The sequence below is a fragment of the Mustelus asterias genome, chromosome 30 (genome assembly GCF_964213995.1).
Source record: "Mustelus asterias chromosome 30, sMusAst1.hap1.1, whole genome shotgun sequence".
NCBI classification, from domain to species: Eukaryota; Metazoa; Chordata; class Chondrichthyes; order Carcharhiniformes; family Triakidae; genus Mustelus; species Mustelus asterias.
In genome coordinates this window covers 3,905,742-3,928,384 of record NC_135830.1, presented here as the reverse complement: position 1 = coordinate 3,928,384, position 22,643 = coordinate 3,905,742, and the positions used below count along the sequence as shown (strand labels likewise).

The 22,643-nt window shown below is 47.7% G+C and overlaps 2 protein-coding genes across 2 annotated transcripts in view; one reads left to right on the top strand and one right to left on the bottom strand.

Annotated features, from left to right (window-relative positions):
• Positions 1–1,681: 1,681 nt before the first annotated feature.
• Positions 1,682–6,342, top strand: LOC144480968 (uncharacterized). Its single transcript, XM_078200594.1, has 2 exons — positions 1,682–1,699; positions 3,791–6,342. The coding sequence occupies exon 2, from the start codon at positions 5,186–5,188 to the stop codon at positions 5,966–5,968; it is 783 nt and encodes a 260-aa protein (XP_078056720.1). The 5' UTR covers positions 1,682–1,699; positions 3,791–5,185; the 3' UTR covers positions 5,969–6,342.
• A 186-nt stretch (positions 6,343–6,528) lies between these two features.
• The window catches only part of LOC144480957 (uncharacterized), a 100,464-nt gene continuing 84,349 nt past the window's right edge, over positions 6,529–22,643 (bottom strand). Inside the window, exon 4 of the mRNA XM_078200571.1 lies at positions 6,529–10,195. Within this exon, the coding sequence (XP_078056697.1) occupies positions 9,592–10,195 (604 nt within the window). The 3' untranslated portion in view covers positions 6,529–9,591. The remainder of the gene's footprint in view (positions 10,196–22,643) is intronic.

The following is a 22,643-nucleotide window of genomic DNA, read 5'->3' as shown; positions in this document are numbered from 1 at the left end:
CCCACGCAGACATGAGGAGAACGTGCAGACTTTGCACGGACAGTGACCCATGCTGGCTACTTTTCTGAGGAAGTGTGAAGTGGTAACTGCCATGCCACCACTCCCCCAACCATCATTGTCCCCCCTTCAAAGCAGACAGACGTGTGTTAGCCGTGACCCAAAAGGAAGGCAGGAGACAGGGGGAGGGGGCTGAATGACCTCGTGCTGTCAAAAATGGTAAAATGCTGGAAAATCTCAGCAGGTCTGACAGCATCTGTGGAGAGAGAGAACAGAGCCAACGTTTCGAGTCTGGCCCTTTGTCAGAGCTAAGAGCAAAGAAAATCAAACGAGATTTATACAATGAGGGTGGAGGGGCGGTGGTAAATGTGAATGATGATGAAGAAGGCTGGGAAAGGTGCTAAAAGCATCCATTTAGTGATCAGAATGTGGGAATGGAAGAACAGAGGTACAGAGTGTTAAGGGACGGCAGGAGGAATGTGGCAGTGCTCTGAAAGGGGAGGGGGTGGAGGGTTTGGAGACAAGAGGGAGAGAGAGCGGAGAAGTGGAAAAATGGAAATGAGAATGAAGGGTGATAAAAATGGATGAATGAGATGAAAAGAAATAAAATAAAATATAAGGACATGGGGTGAAGGTGGAGGAGAGAGTTCATGCTCTGAAGTTGCTAAACTCAATGTTCAGTCCGGAAGTGCCCAATTGGAAGATGAGGTGCTGTTCCTCCAGTTTGCATTGGGGTTTGTTAAAACATTGCAAAAGGCCAAGGATGGACATGAGGGCAGAGAGCAGGGTGGTGTGTTGAAGTGGCAAGTGACAGGAAGGTCTGGGTCCTGATTGTGGACGGACGAAAGATGTTCTGTAAAGCGGACACCCAGTTTGTGTTTGGCATTGCTATTTTTTTCTGTAGGTCAGGTAGCCTCTGTGAAGAGAGACAAGAATTTCATCAGAAAACTGCCCTAAATAGGGAACGAGGGGGTAAATGTTGAAAAAGGTACCCTGTGTGCATGTTTTATGCAGAGTCAGAATGGACTCAATTGGAGGCAAGGATGGTCTCTCCCGGGCACTGAGACCAAAGTTGGCAACAGGAAACCCCGCCCACCCATTGTTCCAGCCGCGATATGGCGGCAGGGTGCGGCGCATGCGCCTAGCTCCGCCTGCATCTAATCCCCAAGATGGCGGCCAGTTTCCATGGTAACCTTTGCCGGCAACCCTGACGCCGCTTGTCCGTGGGCCGCAGCTGCGGGAGGGGGTTAATAAAGAGTGTTAAATCAGTTTAAATCGAAAGATCTCTTTATCTCTTCTCGCCCACCCCAAAAAGATGTTCCCTGACCGGATAAGCGGGTTTCCATCATTTACCTCGGCTTCTAGCTCTTCCCTCTACCTTTCCGCCGCTATTTGCCTCCCCACCCTGACGGAGGGAGGGGGTGAACTAGGACGTCGTGGGACGGGCATGCGCACAGAATGATTGACGGACCAATGGTGATCGGGGCTGGGCTCGGAGGAACCAATCACGGAGACAAACTGCTCTATTCCACCCACCCCCTGCGGAAGAGCCATTGCGTCATAGAGGGTGCGCCGTTGACTGACGGGCCTCTGGACCAATGACTATCCGACTTGTTCCCGGAGGACCGGGCGGTCCTCCTGCCAATCAGAGATGGCGAAGACTGGATGTTTCCCCTCCGCCCACCAGATGTGCAATGCCAAGGTGTTTGCTTTGTCGAGAAGGTGATGTGGAGATGCCGGCGTTGGACTGGGGTAAACACAGTAAGAAGTCTAACAACATCAGGTTAAAGTCCAACAGGTTTATTTGGTAGCAAAAGCCACTAGCCTTATGCTAACATCCATTCTGTAACTTGATTTTGTGTCTCTGTATGCCCTGTTTGAGAGCAGATTTCCACTCCATCTGATGAAGGAGCCGTGCTCCGAAAGCTAATGGCATTTGCTACCAAATAAACCTGTTGGACTTTAACCTGGTGTTGTTAAATCTCTTACTGTGTTTATCCCAGTCCAACCCCGGCATCTCCACATCATGTCTAGAAGGTCCCAGGCACTGAGGAGGTGCAATTGGGGATGACCGGGAGTGACTGACTTATGTCTAATTGTTTCATATGATTAACAGTGCTGAATTATTTTAAACAGAGTGCAATTGTGCTTTAGCATCTGTGGAGGAAGTTAATTGTGATTTGGACCAGGAATTCTGACCTTTTCTCTTTGCAAGTGCAATTGGTGGGAATATAATTGTTATTATTTCTGGGTGTTTCAGCAAAGTTGTTTGTGGTGTATGGAGAGATTCCTAAAGATTCTGGGGTGGTGCAAAAGGCAGGATGATTCTTTTTTAATTCATTTACAGAATATGGGCATCGCTGGCTGGGGCAGCACGGGTAGCACAGTGGCTAGCACTGATGCCTCATAGCACCAGGCACCCAGGTTCGATTCGTGGCTTGGGTCTTCACGTTCTCTCCGTGTCTGTGTGGGTTTCTTCCAGGTGCTCCGGTTTCCTCCCACAGTCCAAAGACGTGCTGATTAGGTGCATTCGCCATGCTAAATTCTCCGTCAGTGTACCTGAATAGGTGCTGAAGTGTGGCGACGAGGGGATTTTCACAGTAACTTGATTGCAGTGTTAATGTAATATAAAATTCTAATAGGGATAGGGTCGATTCAGAAAGAATGTTGCCAATGACGGGGAGTCCAGAACGAGGGGTCATAGTTTGAGGATATGGGGTAAACCTTTTAGAACTGAGGTGAGGAGAAATTTCTTCACCCAGAGGGTGGTGAATGTGTGGAATTTGCTACCTCAGAATGTAGTTGAGACCAAAGCGTTGTCTGATTTCAAGACAAAATTAGATATAGAGGAGGTGGTTAAGAAGGCGTATGGTGTGCTGGCCTTTATCAATCGAGGGATTGAGTTTAGGAGTCCGGGGATAATGATGCAGCTATATAAGACCCTCGTCAGACCCCACTTGGAGTACTGTGCTCAGTTCTGGTCGCCTCATTACAGGAAGGATGTGGAAATGATTGAAAGGGTGCAGAGGAGATTCACAAGGATGTTGCCTGGATTGAGTGGCATGCCTTATGAGGATAGGCTGAGGGAGCTCAGTCTTTTCTCCTTGGAGAGACTTAGGGTGAGAGGAGACCTAATAGAGGTATATAAGATGTTGAGAGGTATAGATCGTGTGGACTCTGAGGCTTTTTCCCAGGGTGGAAACGGCTGCTACGAGAGGACACAGGTTTAAGGTGCTGGGGGGTAGGTACAGGGGAGATGTTAGGGGGAAGTTTTTCACACAGAGGGTGGTGGGCGAGTGGAATGAGCTGCCGTCAGTGGTGGTGGAGGCAAACTCAATAGGGTCTTTTTAAGAGACTCCTGGATGAGTACATGGGACTTAATAGGATGGAGGGTTATAAGTAGGCCTAAAAGGTAGGGATATGTTCGGCACAACTTGTGGGGCCGAAGGGCCTGTTTTGTGCTGTAGTTTTTCTATGTTTCTATAGCTCTTGGGGCTAACGGGATCAAGGGAAATGGAAGGAAGGGGGGATCAAGATATTGAATTCGATGATCAGCCATGATCAAAATGAATGGTCGAACAGACTCGAAGGGCCGAATGGCCAACTCCTGCTTCTAGTTTCCACATTTTTATGTATGCATGCTGGTGACAATAAATAAACTTAAAAAACTTAAACGTAAAGTGTCACAGAGTGGGTTGGGGGGGGGGTGTGGCTTGCTAGTTTCTGAAGGCCGAGGGAACGTCGTGTAGAAACTAGAACGGTCTGATGTGAATTCTCTGACTCTCCTTCGCAGGAAGGAGAAGACTTGCAGCCGGGACAAGCTCAAAGCAAACGTCAGGCCAAGATCTGGGAGGCTCACTCGATTCACCAGGGCCTTGAAACTGGCAGCCTTTTTGTGTGGAAGGAGAAATTTGTGTTTGGGAAAAGATTCTGAGCATCGGGATGACTAGAAAAGCACTGAGACACGCGCACACTCACACACACACTGTTTCTGTGCACTGAGTGTGGAGAGAACTTTAACCAGTTCCACAGCCTGAAAATACATCGCAGCATTCACAGCAGGGAGCGACTGCACCCGTGTTCTGTGTCCGGATGATCAGCTGATCATCGAATCCAGAGGGTCACGAGGACACTATGGAGAAACTTTGGAAGTGTTGGGACTGTGGGAAGGGATTCAATTACCCGTCCAAGCTGGAGATTCACCACCGTGCTCACACTGGGGAGCGGCCATTCACCTGCGGCAAGTGCGGGAAGGGGTTCAGCGAGGCGTCCACCCTGCAGAGACACCGGCAGGTCCACACCGGGGAGCGTCCGTTCGCCTGCGGCGTGTGCGGCAAAGAGTTCACCTGCTTGTCCAACCTGTTGGCGCGCCGGTGAGTCCACACCGGGGAGAGGACATTCTCCCGCTCCAAGTGTGGCAAGGGCTTCACCCAGTCCTCCAACCTGCTGAGGCACAGGCGGGGGGGTCACACCAGGGTGCCAGCTGCTTGCCCGACGCGGCGGTGGGGGGAGGGCTCCGTGCCGCCAGCGCGCCGGGGAAACCCTCCAGCCGACAGGAGGCCTTTCCAGTGCCCTGACTGCGGGGGCAGGTTCAAGAGCGCCAAGCACCTCGGGGTCCATCAGTGGATCCACAGAGCAGAGAGGCCCTTCGGCTGCTCCCGCTGTGCCAAGCAGTTCCGTGCCTCGTATACGCCTTTGCTGACCCACCAGAAGGTTTACACCGGGGAGCGGCCCTTCACCTGCCCCGTGTGCGGGAAGGAATTCAGCCAGTCCTCCAATCTGAGCACCCACCAGCGAGCCCATAGGTGACTCCCTTTCTCAGAAGACTATGGAAATTTAGCATGTCAGCTACGACTCTCACCAACCTTTACAGATGCACCATAGAAAGCATTCTTTCTGGTTGTATCACAGCTCCTGCTTTGCCCAAGAACGCAAGAAACTACAAAGAATCGTGAACGAAGCCCAGCCTCCCACCCATTGACTCTGTCTACACTTCCCACTGCCTCGGAAAAGCAGCCAGCATAATGAAGAACCCCACACACCCCGGACATTCTCTCTTCCACCACGTTCTGTCGGGAAAAAGATACAAAAGTCTGAGGTCACATACCAACCACCTCAAGAACAGCTTCTTCCCTGGGATGGTCACCTCAGCACCTCACTGTACCGCAAGCCCACGGATAACCTCACGATGCTCCACTTCTCCAGCTTCCACCCTAAACACGTAAAAGAAGCCATCCCCTACGGACAAGCCCTCCGAATACACAGGATCTGCTCAGATGAGGAGGATCGCAACAGACACCTCCAGACGCTGAAAGATGCCCTCATAAGAACAGGATATGGCGCTCGACTCATCGATCAACAGTTCCGACGCGCCACAGCGAAAAACCACACCGACCTCCTCAGAAGACAAACACGGGACACGGTGGACAGAGTACCCTTCATCATCCAGTACTTTCCTGGAGCAGAGAAGCTACGGCATCTCCTCCGGAGCCTTCAACATGTCATTGATGAAGACGAACATCTCGCCAAGGCCATCCCCACACCCCCACTTCTTGCCTTCAAACAACCGCACAACCTCAAACAGACCATTGTCCGCAGCAAACTACCCAGCCGTCAGGAGAACAGTGACCACGACACCACACAACCCTGCCACAGCAACCTCTGCAAGACGTGCCGGATCATCGACACGGATGCCATCATCTCACGTGAGAACACCATCCACCAGGTACACGGTACATACTCTTGCAACTCGGCCAACGTTGTCTACCTGATACGCTGCAAGAAAGGATATCCCGAGGCATGGTACATTGGGGAAACCATGCAGACGCTACGACAACGGATGAATGAACACCGCTCGACAATCACCAGGCGAGACTGTTCTCTTCCTGTGGGGGAGCACTTCAGCAGTCACGGGCATTCAGCCTTGGATCTTCAGGTAAGCGTTCTCCAAGGCGGCCTTCACGACACATGACAGCGCAGAGTCGCTGAGCAGAAACTGATAGCCAAGTTCCGCACACATGAGGACGGCCTAAACCGGGATGTTGGATTTATGTCACATTATCAGTAACCCCCACAGCTTGCCTCCTGGACTTGCAGAATTTCACTAGCTGTTCTGTCTGGAGACAATACACATCTCTTTAACCTGTGTTGAATGCTCCCTCCACCCACATTGTCTGTACATTTAAGACCTGGCTGGCTGTAGAGATTTGCATTCTAATCAGTATTCTGTAATTTGATTTCTGTGTCTGTTTGCACTGTTTGAGAACAGATATCCACTCCATCTGACGAAGGAGCTGTGCTCCGAAAGCTTATGGTATTTGCTACCAAATAAACCTGTTGGACTTTAACCTGGTGTTGTGAGACTTCTTACTGTGCTTACCCCAGTCCAACGCCGGCATCTCCACATCTTCATTAATAAAGCCAAGGATTCCACATTATTTTATTACAGCCTCATAAAGGTAGCGGCAATGAGTTATATGTAAGTTCTTGTCTTTGAGACGACGACGAATTGGCACATTGATTGTTGAAACACAACTGATTTATTTGGCATTTATCAGAATGTTAACCTCCAGCCCAGTTACAGGGATTATTAACAATAGCAGAAACTCACTCCAATTGTCAGAATGAACATGGTTCAGTCCTGGATGTGATTAACAGCAGCAATAACTGCAGAGTCGTTATGCAGGTACAGGATGTGATCAGTTTAAGTTTATTTATTAGTCACAAATAGGCTTACATTAACACTGCAATGAAGTTACTTTGAAAATCCCCTAGTCGCACACTCGGGCGCCTGCTCAGGTACACTGAGGGGGCATTTAGCGTGGCACCTAACCAACACAACTTTCAGACTATGGGAGCAAACCGGAGCACCCAGAGGAAACCCACGCAGACACAGGGAGAACGTGCAAACTCCACACAGTGACCCAAGCCGGGAATCAAACCTGGGTCCCTGGCACTGTGAGGGAACAGTGCTCAACACTGTGCCACCTTCTGATAAAAAAGGCAAATGGAATGTTGGCATTCATTGCAAAGTGATTGAGTATAAAAGTAGAGAAGTGTTGTTGCACTTGTATAGAGTGTTGGTGGGGCCACATCTGGAGTAGTGTGTCCAGTTTTGGTCTCCTCATTTGAGGAAGAATGTGGTAGCATTGGAGGCAGTTCATAGATTCATAGAATCCCTACACTGCAGAAGGAGGCCATTTGGCCCATTGAGTCTGCACCAACCACAACGCCACCCAGGTGCTATCCCCATAACCCCATGCATTTACCCTAGCTAGTACCCCTGACACTAAGGGGCAATTTGGCATAGCCAATCCACCTAACCCGCACGTTTTAGACTGTGGGAGGAAACTGGAGCACCTGGAGGAAACCCGCACAGATACGGGGAGAACGTGCAGACTCCACACAGACAGTGACCCAAGCCGGGAATCGAACCCGGGTCTCTGGCGCTGTGAGGCAGCAGTGCTAAGCACTGTGGCACCCCAATGAAAGTGGAGAATGTGGGCATTGATCCCACTACCTCTCGCATGCTAAGCGAGCGCTCTGCCATTGGAGCTAATTCAGAGGAGGTTCACGAGATTGATTCCGGGGATAAAGGGGTTGACGTTTGAGGAGAGATTAAACAGTTTGGGCTTGTACTCACTGGAGTTTAGCAGGATGAGAGGGGATCTGATCGAGGGAAATAAAATTTTAAACAGATTCGATAGAGTAAATGTAGACCAAATGTTTCCTCTCATGGGGCAATCTAGAACAAGAGGTCATAGGTATAGGTTGAGAGGCAGTAGATTTAAAACTGAGATGAGGAGGGACTACTTCTCCCAGAGGGTGGTGAATTGGTGGAACTCGCTGCCCCATAGTGCGGTAGAATCTGAATCGTTGAATGGTTTCAAGAGGGAGATAAACATATTTCTAATTTTAAAAAGGGAAAGAGGGATTATGGGGACAGGGGTTACGATGAGGAGGTTGACCCCCTTTAAGATGTAACGCCGAATTCCCCAAAGAGGAATATCTCACCTATTAATCTGCTAAAAGTGATTGGGAAGGTGTGGACTGTCCTTCAGTGACGTTTAGCAGTTAACTAACAGAAATACCCCACACTCACTTTAAAATCAACACTTACCAATTTATTTATTTAACTAACCGGGAACTTTAACTAAACAAGTAACATAAGTTCATAAGATATAGCATCAGAATTAGGCCATTCGGCCCATCGAGTCTACTCTGCCATTCGATCAAGGCTGATATGGCCCTCATCCCTATTTTTCTGCCTTCTCCCCTTAACCTATCAACCCATTACCAATTAAAAATCTGTCTAACTCCTCCTTAAATTCACTCACTGTCCCAGCATCCACCACACTTTGGGTTAGCAAATTCCACAGATTCACAACCCTTTGGGGGAAGTAGTTTCTCCTCAACTCTGTTTTAAATTTGCTGCCCCTTATCCTAAGACTATGACCTCTCACCCTAGAATGCCCCGCCAGTGGAAGCATCCGCTCCATGTCTACTTTATCCATACCTTTTATCATCTTATATACCTCAATTTGATCTCCCCTCATTCTTCTAAATTCCAGAGAGTATCGGCCTAAACTGTTCTCTTTATATGACAAACCCCTTCCTTCATCTCTGGAATTAATCTGGTGAACCTTCTCCGAACTGCCTCCAATGCCACTACATCTTTCCTCAAATAAGGGGACCAAAACTGTGCACAATACTCCAGGTGCGTTCTCACCAATGCCTTGTATAGTTGCAACAATACTTCCTTACTTTATATTCTATCCCTTTAGCTATAAATGCCAACATTCACTTTCTTCATTATCTGCTGTACCTGCATGCTAGTTTTCTGAATATACCGAATAACATATTAAATAAGATTCCAATGGCATGCTGTTCAAATAATTACAATACTCATTCATTAACCAGAAAAATATATAATAGTATTAAGTCACTCTCAGAAATACAACCAGGTTTTGTGGCTTTTGGAATTCCTCAGTGGATTCCTCTAAGTTTTTTCTGATTTGGTACCTTTCGCTAGTTCGATGGTGCGCACTCTTAAGAGATATCTGAAGCTGGCAGAGTTGAGAGCCACTGTATTCCTCTCGAGGCTTGAGAGGTGGTGGTTCTTCAGTTGCTCTCCTGTTGTTTTCCCCCCCCCTGCACTCTCTTTTATACCTGTGATGACCTATCACTTTTCCTACAGTAGGAATGGTCTGATGTCGTCAACCCCATCAAATTTAAATTGATTGGGCTCAATTAAAAAAGAACAGGTTGTATTGTCAAGGCTATTGCTTGACTTTTTGAGACAAATGTTTCAGCTTGGACTCTGTATGTACTTTGCGTTTTAAATCTCCAAGTCCTGAAACAAAACTTTTAAAGGGACACCACAATGATTTTTTTTCCCTCTAACATTTTTACAATTTTTTACATCTTTACCAACATCCAATTCCAACTTCACAAACTCAACTTTGCAAAAAAAGTAGGGAAGTGAATTTGAGACCAGGGAGAGATCAGCCATGATCTGATTGAATGCTGGAGCAGGCTCAAAGGGCTGAATTTGCCTACTTCTCCTAATTCCTAGGTAGAGTCCAACCCATGAGGTCAATTGTGAACTCGCTGGTGTGTCTGCAGGCTGGATGACTGAGTGAATCCCTTGTCACACACGGGGCAGGTGAACGGTTTCTCTCCTGTGTGAACCCGCTGGTGTCTCCGAACGTGTTGCGATTGAGTGAATCTCTTCCCACACACCGAGCAGGTGAACGGTCTCTCCCCGGTGTGAACTCGCTGGTGTGTCAGCAGGTTGAATGACGTTCTGAACCTCTTTGAGCAGTGAGAGCAGCTGAATGGTCTCTCGTTGGTGTGAACTCGCTGGTGGGACATCAGAACCCGAAAGCTTTGAAAGCTGTCGCCACAATCGGAGCATTTAAAGGATCTCTCACTGGCGTGACTGGCATGGTGCTTCAGCAGGCTGGACAGCTGAGTGAAGCCCTTCCCGCACTCGGAGCAGACGAAAGGCCTCTCCCCAGTGTGGAGTCGCTGGTGCGTCCGCAGATTGGAGGACTGAGTGAATCGCTTCCCGCAGGCAGAGCAGGCGAATGGCTGCTCCCCGGTGTGAACGCGACGGTGCTTCCGGAGGGTGGCTGACTCGGTGAAGCCCTTCCCGCACTCGGAGCAGGTGAACGGCCTCTGCCCTGTGTGGATTCGCCAGTGGGTCTGCAGGGTGGATGAATCACGGAACCTCTTGCCACACACGGGGCAGGTGAAGGGTCTCTCCCCAGTGTGACTGCGTCGATGGATTTCCAGCTGGGAGGGGAACCGGAATCCCTTCCCACAGTCCCCACATTTCCATGGTTTCTCCATGGTGCGGGTGTCCCTGTGGCTCTCCGGGTTCAACAATCAGTTAAATCTCACACAGAACACGGGTACAGTCTCTCCTCGCTGTGAATGCTGTGATGTATTTTTCAGGCTGTGTAACTGGTGAAAGCTCTTTCCACACTCAGTGCACTGGAACACTCTCACTCGGGTGCGTATTTCCGTACAAAGCCTGCGCTCTGATTGGCTGGAGGGCCAGAGTCCGTCAACTCTTTCCATTGGTCAATATCTCAGCATATAGGTCAGGGGGGGTGGGCTCTCCGCCGCAAATGCGTAGATGCCCCTCTGCCTTGGACATGTGCAGTCCGGGTCAGGAGGGGAGGGATCTTTCCTCACAGACAGAACAGACAAGGATTTTTCCTTCACACTCAAAAGGCCGATGATATTCAGGTCCTGATGAATCAAGTGACACACAGTCAGTTCTTGGTGTGGTCTTTGCTTTGAGTTTCCAGCCACAATTCCTCCTCTTCTGATGCCCTGCAATAGGAGTCCACAAAAGTCACCACTGCAAAGTACAGGATGGAAACTCAGAGCAGGCAATTATTGTGTCTTTACAGACTTTCTCCACCCGCCCTCACCCCCCCCCCGCAACAAACCCGACTGTCCTGCAGGAACCTACTCCTTCCCCACCTCCAGTTTAGAACACATCCTTCACTATCCTGCACCTTTTCCCCAGCCCAGAATCTTCAGCAGCACAGTGGCACTGCTGCCTCACGGCGCCAGGGTTCGATTCCCCGCTTTAATGACTGTCTGTGTGGAGTTTGCACTTTCTCCCCATGTCTGCGTGGGTTTCCTCCAGGTGTTCTGGTTTCCTCCCATAGTCCCAAAATGTGTGGGTTATGTTGATTGGCCATGCTAAATTGCTCCTTCGTGTTAGGGGGATGATGGGATGGGTTTTGTAGGGAAACTTTGTGGGGTTGGTGGGGTGGGGCCAGGGTGTGATTTTTCACAAACTGAGACTGAAAGTGAAAACTTGTCACCTGACCTGTCACCTGACCTGCCCACCGGGTTTTTTCCTCCTCCCAACAATGACATCATCTAAGGTTTTGCTACAGAGAGCATGTTATTTTTTTAAAAACTTCTTAAAGGCACTCTAACATCACAGGTGCACCATAGAAAGCATTTTTTCTGGTTGTACCACAGCTTGGTATGGTTCCTGCTCTGCCCAAGACCGCAAGAAACTACAAAGGGTCGTGAACGTAGCCCAATCCATCACGCAAACCAGTCTCCCATCCATTGACTCTGTCTACACTTCCCACTGCCTCAGCAAAGCAGCCAGCATAATTAAGGGCCCCACACACCCCAGACATTCTCTCTTCCACCTTCCTCCATCAGGAAACAGATATAAAGGTTTGAGGTTACGGAGCAATCGACTCAAGAACAGCTTCTTCCCTGCTGCCGTCAGACTTTTGAATGGACTTACCTTGCATTAAGTTGACCTTTCTCTACACCCTAGCTATGACTGTAACACTACATTCTGCACTCTCTCCTCTCCATGAACAGTACGCTTGTCTGTATAGCGTACAAGAAACAATACTTTTCACTGTATAGTAATACGTGAAAATAATAAATCAAATCAATTTCAAATCACAATTAATTTTCTCCACAAATCCTATAAATAATTTATCTTTTAAAAAAAAATTCTAAGTAAAGCTGCAATTTGATCATTTGCAAATATATATTATATATGATGTGGAGATGCTGGCATTGGACTGGGGTGGGCACAGTAAGAAGTCTCTCAACACCAGGTTAAAGTCCAACACGTTTATTTGGAATCACGAGCTTTCAGAGCGCTGTTCCTTTATCAGGTGAGTCAATATTATATAGACCTATATGTATTAATTATGCCCATATATTACCTATATTTCAACTGCACCTCCTGAGTAACTGGGATCCTCAGCACAAAGGAGACACAGGAGGGGGAAGAGTTCAGACTGCGCTCTCTGTGATTGGTCGGAGGACCAGCCAGTCCTCCGGGCCAATCCTGATGGCCATTGGTCCATACCCACGTCAATCATCAGCACCTGTTGGTGTGACCATTGCACTTCTTCCGCCCACAGAATGAAGTGGAAATGTTCCGCCTGCACAAACCGACCCCCCTCCATCCCCAACACTACCCCACCTACCCCGGATTGGTACCCGCTTTGTCCTCAGGGCTCAAAAGCCACTGGTCCAGATCCACGCCAATCATGTCACGTGTGGGCGCCCGGCTCCCCTCGCCACCGTCCAGTGAGTGGAGCCTACCTCTCCCCTTCAGTGATTGGCTGGAGGACATCTTATGCCAAGTGCCGATTGGTCCAAATCTCCATCAATCATCCATGCCCCCACACCACGTCCACAAGTCGCGTCCCAGGCGCCCCTCCCACAGCTTCAACCCAGATTACCATAGAAACTAGAAGCCAGAGTTGGTCATTCGGCCCTTCGAGCTTGCTCCGCCATTCATGATGATCATGGCTGATCACCAAATTCAATACCCTGATCCCCCCCCCCTTCCTCCCCTATATCATAGAAACCATAGAAATCATAGAAACCCTGCAGTGCAGAAACAGGCCATTCAGCCCATCGAGTCTGCACCGACCACAATCCCACCCAGGCCCTCCCATATCCCTACACATTTACCCGCTAATCCCTCTAACCTACACATCCCAGGACACTAAGGGGCAATTTTAGAATGGCCAATCAACCTAACCCGCACATCTTTGGACTGTGGGAGGAAACCGGAGCTCCCGGAGGAAACCCACGCAGACACGAGGAGAATGTGCAAACTCCACACAGACAGTGACCCAAGCCGGGAATCGAACCCAGGTCGCTGGAGCTGTGAAGCAGCAGTGCTAACCACTGTGCTACCGTGCCGCCCTTGATCCCTTTAGCCCCAAGGTATCTAATTTCTTCTTGAAATCAGTCAACATTTTGGCCTCAACTACATTCTGTGGTAGTGAATTCCACACATTTACCATCCTCTGGGTGAAGAAATTTCTCCTCACCTCAGTTCTAAAAGAATTACCCCGATCCTCAAATTATGACCCCTGGTTCTGGACTCCCCCACCATGGGGAACATTCTTTCTGAAGCTACTCTGTCTAACCCTGTTAGAATTTTATAAGTTTCTATGAGATCCCCTCTCACTCTTCCAAACTCCTGTGAATATAATCCTAACCGACTTAGTCTCTCCTCATGTGGCAGTCCTGCCATCCCAGGAGTCAGCCTGGTAAACCTTCATTGCACTCCCTCTATAGCAAGGACATCCTTCCTCAGATAAGGACACCAAAACTGTACACAATACTCCAGATGCGGCCTCACCAACACCTTATACAATTGCAGTAAAACCTCCCTATCCCTATACTCAAATCCTCTCGCTATGAAGGCCAACATACCATTTGCCTTCTTTACTGCCTGTTGTACCTGTGCGCTTATTTTCAGCAACTGATGTACAAGGATACCAAGGTCTCGTTGAGTATCCACCTCGCTCAATTTACACCCATTCAAGTAATAATCTGTCTTCCTATTATTGCTACCAAAGTGGATAATCTCACATTTATCCACATTATACTGCATCTGCCATGCAGATGCTCACACACTCAGCCTGTCCAAATCACACTGAAGCATCTCTGCAGCCTCCTCACAGCTCATTCTCCCACCCAACATTGTATCATCTGCAAATTTGGAGATAATACATTCAGTTCCCTCTTCCAAATCATTAATATATAATGTGAACAGTTTGGGTCCCAGCACAGATCCCTGCGGAACCCCACTAGTCACTGACTGCCAATCAGAAAAAGACCCATTTATGCCAACTCTTTGCTTCCTATCTGCTAACCAGCTTTCTATCCATCTCAAGACACTGCCTGCAATCCCATGTCCTTTAACTTTACAGAGCAGTTTGTTATCTGAGATTTTGTCGAAAGCTTTCTGAAAGTCTAAATAAACCACATCCACTGGTTCTCCTCGGTCAACTCTACTGGTTACATCCTCAAAAAATTCCAATAGATTGGTCAAGCATGATTTCCCTTTTGTAAATCCATGCTGTCTTTGTCTGATTATACCACTGCCTTCCAAATGCCGAGTTGTGAAATCCTTGATAATGGACTCTAGCAACTTCCCCAGTACTGACGTTACTGGTCTATAATTCCCTGTTTTCTCTCTACCTCCCTTTTTGAATAGCGGGCTTACATTAGCTACCCTCCAATCTATAGGAACTATTCTAGAGTCCAAAGAATTTTGGAAAATAACCACCAATGTATCTACTATTTCCAGGACCACTTCCTCAAGTACTCTGGGATGAAGATTATCAGGACCTGGAGATTTATCCACCTTCAATCCCATCAATTTCCCCAAAACCATTTCTCTACTGTTGCTGATTTCCTTCAGCTCCTCACTAAAACATGTTTCTCTCAGCACTTCTGGTACATTATTCATGTCTTCCTTTGTGGAGACTGAAGCAAAGTACAAATTTAATTCCTCAGCCATTTCTTTACTCCCAGTTATGAATTCTCCCGTTTCTGACTGTAAGGGGCCTACATTCGTTTTTGTCAATCTTCTTCTCTTTACATATCTATAAAAACATTAACAGTCAGTTTTTACGTTCTCCACTAATTTACTTTCATACTCTATTTTACTCTTCTTAATCAATCCATTGGTCCTTCTTTGCTGAATTTTAAACTGCTCCCAATCCTCAGGCCTCTTAATTTTTCTTGCCAATTTGTATGCTTCTTCCTTGAATCTGACACTATCTCTAATTTCAAACAAAGAAAAGTACAGCACAGGGACAGGCCCTTCGGCCCTCCAAGTCTGTACCGACCATGCTGCCCGACTGAACTAAAACTGTACGCACTTAAGAGAGTCCATATCCTTCCATTCCCATCCTATTCATGTATTTGTCTAGTTGCCCCTTAAATGCCGCTATCATACCTGCTCCCACCACCCTCTGGGCAGCGACTTCGAGACAATTACCACCCTGTGTGTGAAAAACTTGCCACGCACATCTCCTCTAAACTTTTCCCCACGCACCTTAAACTTATGTCCCCGAGTCCTTGACTTTCCTACCCTAGAAAAGAGCATCTAACTATCCACTCTCTCCATGCCACTCATAATCTTGTAAACCTGTATCAGGTCACTCCTCAACCTCTGTCATTCCACTGAGAACAAACCGAGTTGATCCAACCTCTCCTTATAGCTAGTACCCTCCAGAACCGGCAACATCCTGGTAAACCTCTTCTGTACCCTCTCCAAAGCATCCACATCCTTCTGGTAGTGTGGCGACCAGAATTGTACATAATATTCTAAATGAGGCCTAAGGTTCTGTACAGCTGCAGCATGACCGGTGAATTTTTATATTCAATGCCCCGTCCGATGAAGGCAAGCATGCCGTATGCCTTCTTGACTACCTTATCCACCTGCGTTGCCACTTTCAGTGATCGGTGGACATGTACGTCCTGATCTCTCTGCCTGTCAATACTCCTGAGGGTTCTACCATTTACTGTATAATCCGGCATGCACTGGACCTTCCAAAATGCATTATCTCACACTTGTCCAGATTAAACTCCATCTGCCATTTCTCCGCCCAAGTCTCCAACTAGTTTATATCTTTCTGTATCCTCTGACAATCTTCTTCACTGTCCGTAACTCCACCAATTTTTGTGTAGTCTGCGAACTTACTAATCAGACCAGCTATATTTTCCACCAAATCATTTATATATACTACGAACAACAAAGGTCCCAGCATTGATCCCTGTGGAACACCGCTAGTCACAGCCTTCCATTCAGAAAAGCACCACTCTGCTGCTACCCTGTCTTCTATGGTGAAACACAGTAAGAAGTCTCACAACACCAGGTTAAAGTCCAACAGGATAATTTGGTAGCAAAGGCCACGAGCTTTCGGAACAGGCTGTCCCTTCATCAGGTGGGTGGGAGTTCTGATTACAAACAGGGCACAAAGACACAAACTCAATTTACATGAATAATGATTGGAATGTGAGCCTTTACAGCTAATCAAGTCTTAAAGGTACAGACAATGTGAGCGGAGTGGAGAAGCTGCGACATCTCCTCCGGAGCCTTCAACATGTCATTGATGAAGACGAACATCTCGCCAAGGCCATCCCCACACCCCCACTTCTTGCTTTCAAACAACCGCGCAACCTCAAACAGACCATTGTCCGCAGCAAACTACCCAGCCTTCAGGAGAACAGTGACCACGACACCACACAACCCTGCCACAGCAACCTCTGCAAGACGTGCCGGATCATCGACACAGATGCCATCATCTCACGTGAGAACACCATCAACCACGTACACGGTACATACTCTTGCGACTCGGCCAACGTTGTCTACCTGATACGCTGCAGGAAAGGATGTCCCGAGGCATGGTACATTGGGGAAACCATGCAGACGCTACGACAACGGATGAATGAACACCGCTCGACAATCACCAGGCAAAACTGTTCTCTTCCTGTTGGGGAGCACTTCAGCGGTCACGGGCATTCAGCCTCTGATCGTCAGGTAAGCGTTCTCCAAGGCGGCCTTCACGACATACGACAACACAGAGTCGCTGAGCAGAGACTGATAGCCAAGTTCCGCACACGTGAGGACGGCCTAAACCGGGATATTGGGTTCATGTCACACTATCTGTAACCCCCACAACTTGCCTGGATATGCAAAATCTCACTAGCTGTCCTGTCTGGAGACAATACACATCTCTTTAATCTGTGCTTAATGCTCCCTCCACTCACATTGTCTGTACCTTTAAGACTTGATTAGCTGTAAAGACTCACATTCCAATCATTATTCATGTAAATTGAGTTTGTGTCTTTGTGCCCTGTTTGTGATCAGAACTCCCACCCACCTGACGAAGGAACAGCCTGTTCCGAAAGCTGGTGGCTTTTGCTACCAAATAACACTGTTGGACTTTAACCTGGTGTTGTGAGACTTCTTACTGTGTTTACCCCAGTCCAACGCCGGCATCTCCACTTCTATGGCCAAGCCAGTTCTGTATCCATCTTGCCAGCTCTCCTCTGATCCCGTGTGACTTCAGCTTTCGTACCATCTACTATGAGGTACCTTGTCAAAGGCTTTATGGAAGTCCATGTATACAACATCCACTGCCTTTCCCTCATCTATCATCTTCGTCACTTCCTTGAAAAATTCGATCAAATTAGTGAGGCATGACCTCCCCTTGCAAAACCATGCTGTCTATCACTAATAAGTCCATTTGTTTCCAAATGTGAGTAAATCCTGTCCTAAGAATCTTTTCCAATAATTTCCCTGCCACTGGCGTAAGACTCACCGGCCTATAATTTCCTGGATTATCCCTGCTGTCCTTTCTAAACAATGGAACAACATTGGCTATCCTCCAGTCCTCTGGAACTTCACCTGTAGCCAATGATTTCTGTCAAGGTCCCAACAATTTCCGCCCTTGCCTCCCTCAGTATTCTGGGGTAGATCCCATCAGGCCCTGGGGATTTATCTACTTTAATGCTTTTTAAGACGCCCAATACCTCTTCCTTTGTGATATCCTTTTTGATATCGACATGGCCCAGAATTTGTACACACCCTACCCTAGGCTCCTCATCCATCAAGTCCCTCTCTTTGGTGAATATGGAGGTGGATTCCTTGTAAGCCATGGCTTGGCCACAATTCCCTTACCACTCTTGCGCCAAACACGATTAAATAACTTCTGGAGTTCACCTATTCGTTCTTTAAATGCCTGCCATTGTCTGTCCACTGCCTTTCCTTTCAGTAATGTTTCCTAGTCCGTCATGGCCAATTCATGCCTCATACCATCATAGTTACCTTTATTGAGATTCAGGACCCTGGTCTCAGAATCAACATCATTTTCCACCTTGACAAAGAATTCTACCATATTCACTCGTCACTCATCCCCAAGGGTTCTCTCACAACTAGATTGCCAACTAATCCTTTCTCATTGCACAACACCCGGTGCAAGATGGCCTGCTCCCTTGTTGGTTCCTCAACGCATTGGCTCATAAACCATCCTATATGCACTCCAGAAATTCCTCCTCTGCTGTACTGTGACTAATTTGACTCTCCCAATCTATATGCAGATTAAAGTTAGTCATAGAGGTTTACAGCATGGAAACAGGCCCTTCGGCCCAACTTGTCCACGCCGCCCATTTTTTTTTTAAAACCCCTATGCTAATCGCAATTGCCCGCATTTGGCCCATATCCCTCTATACCCAATCTTACCCATGTAACGATCTAAATGCTTTTTAAAAGACAAAATTGTACCCCCCTCTACTACTACCTCTGGCAGCTTGTTCCAGACACTCACCACCCTCTGTATGAAAGAATTGCCCCTCTGAACACTTTTGTATCTCTCCCCTCTCACCTTAAATCTATGCCCTCTAGCTTTAGACTCCCCTGCCTTTGGGAAAAGATATTGACTATCTAGCTGATCTGTGCCCCTCATTATTTTATAGAATTCTGATAAGATCACCCCTCAGCCTCCTACGCTCCAGAGAAAAAAGTCCCAGTCTATCCAGCCTCTCCTTATAACTCAATCCATCAAGTCCCAGTAGCATCCTAGTAAATCTTTTCTGCACTCTTTCTAGTTTAATAATATCATTTCTATAATACGGTGACCGGAATTGCACACAGTATTCCAAGTGTGGCCTTACCAATGTCTTGTACAACTTCAACAAGACATTCCAACTCCTGTATTCAATGCTCTGACCGATGAAACCAAGCATGTCGAATGCCTTCTTCACCACTCTGTCCACCTGTGACTCCACTTTCAAGGAGCTATGAACATGTACCCCGAGATCTCTTTGTTCTGTAACTCTCCCCAGTGCCCTACTATTAACTGAGTAACAGGGGGTTTGAGTTTAAGAGCCGTGGGGTTATGCTGCAACTGTACAGGACCTTGGTGAGACCACATTTGGAATATTGTGTGCAGTTCTGGTCATCTCACTGTAAGAAGGATGTGGAAGCATTGGAGAGAGTGCAGAGGAGATTTACCAGGATGCTGCCTGGTTTGGAGGGTAGGTCTTATGAGGAAAGGTTGAGGGAGCTAGGGCTTTTCTCTTTAGAGCGGAGGAGGATGAGAGGCGACTTAATAGAGGTTTATAAGATGATAAGGGGGATAGATAGAGTGGACGTTCAGAGACTATTTCCTCGGGTGAATGTAGCTGTTACTCGGGGGTATAACTATAAGGTTCATGGTGGGATATATAGGAGGGATGTCCGAGGTAGGTTCTTTACTCAGAGAGTGGTTGGGGTGTGGAATGGACTGCCTGCTGTGAAAGTGGAGTCGGACATTTTAGGAACTTTCAAGCGGTTATTGGATAGGCACATGGAGCACACCAGAACGATAGGGAGTGGGATAGCTTGATCTTGGTTTCGGACAAAGCTCGGCACAACATCGAGGGCCGAAGGGCCTGTACTGTTCTATGTTCTAAGTCCTGCCCTGGTTCAATCCACCAAAATGCATCACCTCGCATTTGTCTAAATTAAACTCCATCTGCCATTCATCAGCCCACTGGCCCAATTGATCAAGGTTCCGTTGCAATTGGAGATAACTTTCTTCACTGTCCACTATGCCACCAATCTTCGTGTCATTTGCAAACTTACTAACTATGCCCCCTATATTTTCATCCAAATCATTAATATAAATGACAAATAACAGTGGACCCAGCACTGATCCCTGAGGCACACCGCTGGTCATGGGCCTCCAGTTTGAAGTTGCCCATAATCACAGATGTTCCTTTAACACATGCATCTCTGATTTCCTGACTCATGCTTTTCCCAACATTACCTCTCGTTTGGTGGTCTGTATACCACCCCCACCAATGTTTTTTGCCCCCTGTTGTTTATTAACTTGACCCATACAGATTCCATACAGATCATCTTTGCTAATATCTTTCCTATATCGTACCAATATCATCTTTAATCAACAATGCAACTCTGCCACCTTTTCCTTTCCATCTGTCCTTCCTCAACACTGAATAGCCCTCAATGTTTAGTTCCCATTCTTGCTCACCTTGGAGCCATGTCTCTGTAATGCCAACTATATCATACCCCTTTACATCAACTGTGCAACTAATTCATTCATTTTGCTTTGAATGCTCCAAGTATTCAGGTGCAGAGCCTTAAGGTGGACACGTTGAACATTTCTTTTCCCTTTCCTACTATTTTTTACTCAGTCCTCAGCTGGCTCTGGCCCTTGATTTCTCTGCCTATCACTTTCTTTATTTTCCTGTCTTTTCCTCTTGTTCTTTATTCCACCTGCTCTGAATCCTTTCAAAGGTTCCTATCCTCCTGCTATATTAGTTTAAACCTTCCCAACCACTCTAGCAAGTACCACCCTCCCACCCCCCTCCCCACCCAGGACATCAGTGTAACCCGTTCAGTTTGCACAGGTCCCACCTCCCCCAGAACCGGTCCTCTGAAAGGCCATTCGCCTCAACAGTAACCAAGTGGTATATCTGTTTTGCAGGGGAATAGCCACAGGAGATTCCTGCACTGCCTGCCTAGCTCTCTTGCTCTGCCTGGTGGTCACCCTTTCCCTTCCTGCCTGTGGAGTCTGAGCCTGCAGAGTGACCACATCTCTATACATGCGATCCACGATACTCTTCGCTCCGCGGATGCTCCACAGTGTCCACAGCCGCCACTCCAGCCCTGAAGTGCAGGCTTCCAGGAGACACTTCCTGCACACATACTGGTCCTGGGCACTGGAAACATGAATGAAGCTCAGTCTATCGCGGAAAGCAGCCTCCCATCCATTGACTCTGTCTACACTTCCCACTGCCTCGGAGAAGCAGCCAGGACCCCACGCATCCAGGACATACTCTCTTCCACCTTCTTCCATTGGGAAAAAGATACAAAAGTCTGAGATCATGTACCAACCGACTCAAGGACAGCTTCTTCCCTGCTGCCATCAGACTTTTGAATGTCGACAGAGTCAATGGGAGGCTGATACGGGTGATGGATTGGGCTACATTCATGGCCTTTTGTAGTTCCCAGCGGTCTTGGGCAGAGCAGGAGCCATCCCAAGCTGTGATACAACCAGAAAGAATGCTTTCTATGGTGCATCTGTAAAAGTTGGTGAGAGTCATAGCTTTTGAATGAATCTGCCTTACATTAAGTTGATCTTTCTCTCCACCCGAACTATGACTGTAACACTACATTCTGCACTCTCACTTTCCTTCTCTATGAACGGTATGCTTTGTCTGTACAGTGCGCAAGAAACAATACTTTTCACTGTGTACCAATACATGTGACAATAATAAATCAAATCAAATAATACTCTCACACACACTCTCCCTCTCTCTCACACACACACACAATAATAAATCAGATCAAGATTAGTGGGATTGGTCATGGTAAATTCACAGGGTTATGGGGATAGGGCAAGGCAGAGGGCCTGGATAAGATGCTCTGTCAGAGAGTCAGTGTGGATTCGATGGGCTGAACGGCCTCTTCGGCATGGTAGGGATTCTACGAACTTGTACAATCCCATTGTCCAGTGCTTGGTCCACAGCCCTGGAAATTACGGCAGCACAAATGAGTATCTAAATACTTCTTAAATTTATTTATTTATCAGTCACAAGTAGGCTCACATTAACACTGCAATGAAGTTACTGTGAAAATCCCCTAGTCGCCACACTCCGGCGCCTGTTCGGGTACACTGAGGGAGAATTTAGCATGGCCAATGCACCCAACCAGAACGTCTTTCAGACTGTGGGAGGAAACCGGAGCACCCGGAGGAAACCCACGCAGATATGGGGAGAACGTGCAGACTCCACACAGACAGTGACCCAAGGTGGGAATCAAACCTGGGTCCCTGGTGCTGTGAGGCTGCAGTGCTGACCACTGTGCCACCATGGGTGGTGTCCCTGACACATTTGTCAATCTCTTTCTGGCCTCCACCTATCACTCTGCTTCTATCCAGCCCCTACTGCTCCAATACACCCCCCCCAACAACAGTACAATTCTCATCCAAAGCACAAGTCAGGAGTGTGATGGAACGCTCCCCACTTGCCTGGATGTGTGCAGCTCCAACAACACTCCAGAAGCTCGACACCATCCAGTACAAAGCAATCCGCTTGATTGGCATTACATCTACAAACATTCAATCCCTCCACCACCAATGCTCAGTAGCAGCAGTGTGTACTATCTACAAGATGCACTGCAACAATTCACCAAAGATCCTTAGACAGCACCTTCCAAACCCGTGACCACTTCCATCTAGAAGGCAAGGGCAGCAGGTACATGGGAACACCACCACCTGCAAGTTCCCCTCCAAGCCACTCACCATCCTGACTTGGAAATA